This window comes from Anabrus simplex, chromosome X (assembly GCF_040414725.1).
Source record: "Anabrus simplex isolate iqAnaSimp1 chromosome X, ASM4041472v1, whole genome shotgun sequence".
Classification (NCBI taxonomy): Eukaryota; Metazoa; Arthropoda; class Insecta; order Orthoptera; family Tettigoniidae; genus Anabrus; species Anabrus simplex.
Genome location: NC_090279.1, coordinates 79,779,524 through 79,785,523, shown reverse-complemented (window position 1 = coordinate 79,785,523; position 6,000 = coordinate 79,779,524). Strand labels below are relative to the sequence as shown.

General features: G+C 39.1%; 1 protein-coding gene across 1 annotated transcript in view; it reads right to left on the bottom strand.

Moving 5' to 3' along the window:
- Window positions 1-810: 810 nt before the first annotated feature.
- The window catches only part of LOC137503298 (zinc finger protein ZFP2-like), a 29,664-nt gene continuing 24,474 nt past the window's right edge, over window positions 811-6,000 (bottom strand). The window contains exon 3 of the mRNA XM_068230847.1: window positions 811-995. Coding sequence (XP_068086948.1) covers window positions 811-995 — 185 coding nt within the window. The remainder of the gene's footprint in view (window positions 996-6,000) is intronic.

Here is a 6,000-nt window from a genome sequence, read left to right as displayed (position 1 = left end):
CATAAATGTCATAAAGGAATATTTAAACTACCGTTTTCATAGTTCATAAAATGAACACACCCGTAAGTTCAATAGTAAATATTAGAAATAGTCCAACCTACATGATGGCAAATTTTATCCAGTTTTTTAAGATATATTTTAAGTTCACTTTGACAGCTGTACTGAACAACAAAATTGAATTTTTCAACAGAACCGGGGATTCTGATTTAGAGGAAAGTAGCACAAAGTAGCATACAAGTAACATAAAAGACAACTTATCAATTTCTAAAGCAATAGATATTATTAGTGATGGGAATCCGTGTAATGATGAGTTGCAAGAGGAAGATGTGCCTCAAAGTGTTCAACATAGTTTGCCTCTTGTGCAGGCAGAAACATGTCACGTAGTCTTCAGGATTTTCTTCTGGCATGAAGTAATGTGCCAGAATCTCTGTTAAATTCACGTGCAGTGGTTGCTGACTGCCTTGAATATTCGTTTGTGTCTGGGTGGGTTCAGGAGAAATTCGCAGACTTTTTCATAATATAACGTCAAGGAGATAAAGTACCGATACAGGGTGAAATTTGAGAAGCCGAAAATTACTAATTATAACATTAACACATACGTATTCCTGACAGAAAACTACACAAACACTGCTTCCTACCGAAAGAGACCGGAATAGATTTATGTTTATCCAGCTTATCTCTAACATCCTCTATTTGTTTTTCAACTTCATAAAGGTTATGAAAATCATTTTCAGGCCCCTCTACAGATGGTTGATATCTACGATTTGCGTCAGTACTGGTAAGCATCACTTCACTGTGCTCTTCTTCTTGTTATTGTGCTACCAACTCCTCCACACTCCTTTCCTCTCCAGTTATCACAGAATCCTCCCCCAAAAAGAAGTCCTCAACAGTGCAGTTTGACTGCAACATTCTCCATACTTCTGGAAGCAGGCCTCCTACTTTCACTGGCAGGCAAGAGTTGAAATTGTAGTCTGCTTCACAGCTTTCCAAAACTTCTGAATAAATTCAAGCGCACACAAGATTGAATCTTAAAATGATAAGGAATTAAATATGCTTCACATGGTTCTCCCTACAGAATGACTAAAATAGGCTCACTCCCAGGTGGGGAGCGATTTCCTCATTGAATAAAATACTTAATTACTTGCGTAGAAACCATCTTACAAGGGGCATTCCCTACTCGTCACAACCGATTTCGCTCAAATTTATAGAACATGCAGGGCTTGGCTAGGAATAAAAGTACCCGAAGTAGGAATTCCAGATGGCCAAGCGTATAGAAAATAGTTCGTGCGCACGTCGAGCAGTTGTTAGCGAAACGGTAAGAGCGCGGACTGGTAATTCGATGGTCGTGGGTTCAACTCCCCGTGTGGAGACAGGTTTATTCTGTCAACTTGTATATTATTCATTTTCCAATTAAGCAAAGAGGTGAATAATTTATTTATTTGTACGGAAGGGGCATAGAAAAGGTAAAAAGTTGGGATTTAATTTTTACACATTTTTCTACCTGTGGCAAGAATCTATTTTTTGTGTACAGCCGCCAGGAGCAACCTTCACTTGTCAGGTGAAAACGAATCTTACAGCGAAACGACTATTCACGTTTACGGCACATTACCCAAAGAGGGGAGATAGTCAATAAAGGAGAAAAAAGAAGAACTTCTGTTTGAACACGTCAAGAAAGTTCGCAACTCCAAATTTTCTACAATTGTGCGCTCATTAAAAAATGACGTCCCATATGCCTTTTGCATAAAAATTAAAAAATTCAAATAAATGAATAATATAAACATTGAAAAAATATTCTCCACAAACGGAGTCGAACCCACGACCAGCGAATTACTAGTCCAAGCTCTTACCGCTACGCCGACTACTGCTCGAAGTGCGCTCTAACGTAAGTGGCTTATACGGTGCGAGAGCCGCGTCAACATTATTATTTTTATTTTCTATACGCTTGACCATCTGGAGTTCCTACTTTGGGCACTTTCATTTCTAGCCAAGCCCTGCATGTTCTATAAATTTGAGCGAAATCGGTGGTGATGAGTAGGGAATGCCCCCTTGTTAGAGTAAAACAAACTATAGAAGGGCCCTAAGATAAATATCTATTTGAATATAGTGTATTTAATAGTTTAAAAATCCTGTTTTAATTTTTCAACCCTTCACGCAAAGAGTTCCAAGAGTTTTCACACTGTGATACAGAGCTTGTTTCTCCCTAATAGCAGAGCTCAGTACCTTATACCTAAATATTTTAGGCAGTTTGCTAACAATCTCTGCCTGGAAATATTTTTTTCTGTATATGTAAATAGTAGATTCACAACGTTTACATGTACTTAAATCGAATAAATTATAACACCCACGGCATTTTCTATGTTGGTTAGCGCTTTTGAGGGATACAGTGTATAAAGCCCTACCTACAATTCATAAGTGACATACACGGACTATGATACACTACAGGTAATATTTACAGTATTTACAGCCTTCACAGTGTTATGTCTTCTACAGCTGTTCATTATGATACACAAGCAGATCATGTTCATCCCGACTTCGCAATATTTGTATGATTCCATTCCAAAACACGATCGTTTCCTTGGTGTGTAAACTTTCTACCCTGGCCACCATTTCCATAACAAGAGGTTCTCGTCAACTGATACTTTGCCATCAGGAGTATAAGCTTCCAAACATTTTCCTACCAGGTGGTTAAATACTGGCCTTATCTTATATATTTAGGGAGGAATTTGTCCATTATACGCCACCATTGTCAGTGAAATGGAAACAATTTTTTTTTTTGCTAGTTGCTTTACGTCGTACCGACACAGATAGGTCTTGTGGCGACGATGGGACGGGAAAGGGCTAGAAGTGGGAAGGAAGCGGCCGCGGCCTTAATTAAGGTACAGCCCCAGCATTTGCCTGGTGGGAAAATGGGAAACCACGGAAAACCATTTTCAGGGCTGCCGACAGTGGGGTTCGAACCTACTATCTCCCGAATACTGGATACTGGCCGCACTTAAGCGACTGCAGCTATCGAGCTCGGTGAAACATGTCGTGGAGGAAAATATAACAATAATATTATTGGATGAAATGACCTACCGAAGAGCTGTACCATTACACTGACAGACTCACAGACATGAACAGGAAACGCAAACTAACTTTCTATGGGCACGTACAGAGAATGGATAATAACAGACTTACAAAGAAAATATTTGATGTGCTTCAAACAAGAAAACAAATTCGTATCATGAAATAGCGATGTCTTAAAGCAGGTGGGGATCAACAGGCAAATAATAAGAGCCGAAAAAGAATTTTAAAAAATGATGAATACAAAATTCATTTACATTCATTTCAGCAGCTCCATTAGCGAATCATCTACGAGTGTTTTTTAAGCTATCTCGAAATTTATCAACCTTCCAGGGAAGCACAGTGATTACAGGTGGTTAACGATCTTTTGCATTATTTTGGTTACGTAACTGTGTGTGGCCATGTGACGTATTTTCCTTTACTTATGCCATTTTCAACTCCGCGGGACGGTTGCTTCGATTTATGTACCACCCCCGATTTCCCCTTTTCTTTTTTCCCATTATCGGGTTCTTTCTTTTTAATGCTCGCCAATAATTCTTGTTATTGTTATTCGAATTTGTATCTGAGATTCGATGTAAGATTCATTTTTTAAAGTGCATTTTACTATTGTTATCTTTCCGACCATTCCAGTAATATGTGGCTGGTACACTGCACCTTGGCCAGTGATTCGTTTAATTAATGTTACACCGTGTTGCTCTCTTAACTTGGTCCTCTGAATTGTGCATTTAATTCTTGGCGTAAGTACATGTTATACGTTGAGTTGTTTGAAATATTTATCTACTATTCTACAAAAGCCTCTGGTTGCCTAAATGCTTCCACGAACCTAGTTAATTCCTATTATCATTGCTCTTGGTCGGTTGGTCATTAGTTTTTGTATTAATGTTCGTGAGTATTATTATTATTATAATAGGCAACTGGCTAAAGTCATCTTACCACAGTCTATTAAACATTTGATACCTAAACTAACTCATAACAACCAGAACACAGCAGATACTTACTTCACAATGGTCCTTTGGAGATTGTTCAGTTCCCCAGATCTCATACCTGTTGATGTCTACATATGGGACATGCTGAAATCTCTGTCTAGTAGTATATATGAAGAGTGGGTGACATAAGAATGGGGCACAATTAGGAAGGGAAGATATGGGATTGTGTACAACGGCCATCCAGGACTCTGAAGGACAAACGAAAGGACAAAATGTACTGAATAATCTCAAGATAATTAGTAAAAATATGGCAGTTAGGACTGAAATGTTAACGAAAAGGGAGAAGAGAGGGATAAAGCTGTAAGACGAGAACATCCGGAAATTTGATGCATTAAATGCTATAAAGATATGGAAGTGGCTCATCTACTAGAAAACTGTAAGGAGAAAAGGAAAGACCAGAGTGAAACATGGATGAGAAGAAGATAGGTAAAATTGAAACGGAAGCTGAATTTGACGCTCTCGTTACGGTATTAAACAAAGGATGCATACACCAGCAAAACTTGTACTATTATGATAAGAATATGGGAAAATAAATTAAAAGAAGGTTAAAACAGAGAAGACACATGCACCTGGTAATAAGGTTATGCATGCGGAGGTATCCTAAACGCTATGACGTAGATGAAGTCTGGGAAGTACATCAAATGCTAAGTTTATATAATGACAAGCAAATGTACCCGTGCTGCGCTATGATATTCAACATTGTATACGGATTTCTCCGTAAATTACTCCAAAGGCAGTTAGTAAGATTATATTAAATTGCATGTCTCTTAGCGAGTCCGAGAAAGAAAACAGGGAGGACACCATACGTTGTTTCCGATGTGAGGTAGGCATTGGGGAAATTTCCTTGATAATGGCAGGCCACATTTCCTACCACCAATCACAATCGAGTTCGGTAATTTCTACTATAATGACAGGCTCATTTGGCAACTACCATTCACAGTAGAGATGGAGAGTTTTCATTATAAAGGCAGGCCCCTTTTCCTCATGCCAGTCACAATCGAGTTGGAGGGATTTCATAATAATCGAGAAATGCAGCGCTAACGTATCAATTGGGACACGAAAATAAACCACAGGACCAAAGTTCTAGATCTCTCCAAATTGAACGGCGATTGTGCTATCTGTTTTAATACGCCTTACCGTATAGCCACCATCTACCCAGAAACGAAGGCCTGCACCGTTCGGGAAAGAAATATCAAATCAAGTCAGGGGTAAAATAAACAATACTGAAATTACAGACACGCTATGAACATCAGAATTCGTCACATATCTATGCACCTTGGTCCTTTGGAGATTGTTCAGTTCTCCGGACGTCACACCCGTAGATGGCCACATATGGGGTATACTGAAAGAATTTGTTTTCCAGTAAAGACGACTCTATCTATAAATGTACATGAATTAAAAGAGAAAACTGTCTGTTGCAACCAGTATTCACAAATATGTTCGACGATCTACAGGAATATTATGATCTATGCATGACGCATTAGGCCACACTTTTCACGGACTTGCACAGTGCATACCAGTTCGTGCCAGTGCTTCAAAAAGAACACATTACACACTGCCCACGCAAACATATGAGGAAACGGAATAAGCGAAGGAGACATCGGACATTTATCCAACGAACAATTACGGACGTTTTTACAATTCTCTACATGTCTTTACGGGGAAGCTCCCATAGCCAGGATCTCAACTCCATTTTGCTAAATATTATGTTTCTCAGTGTTTCTGTTAATCTTCATACAGCAACAGCGATTGCACTCAGACCGGCTACTTCATGCCAGGGAAAGGCTGAGCATTGTAAGCTTCAATTTGTACCAATGAAATCATGTGATTCCTACGGGAGAATTTGAGGCATGTAGAGACAAGTGCTCATGGATATCTGTGATCCAAAGCGCTCCCTCTGTTTTCCCATTAAGCTGTCTTGTATATGGCAACTATTTCCAGGTATTGGGGA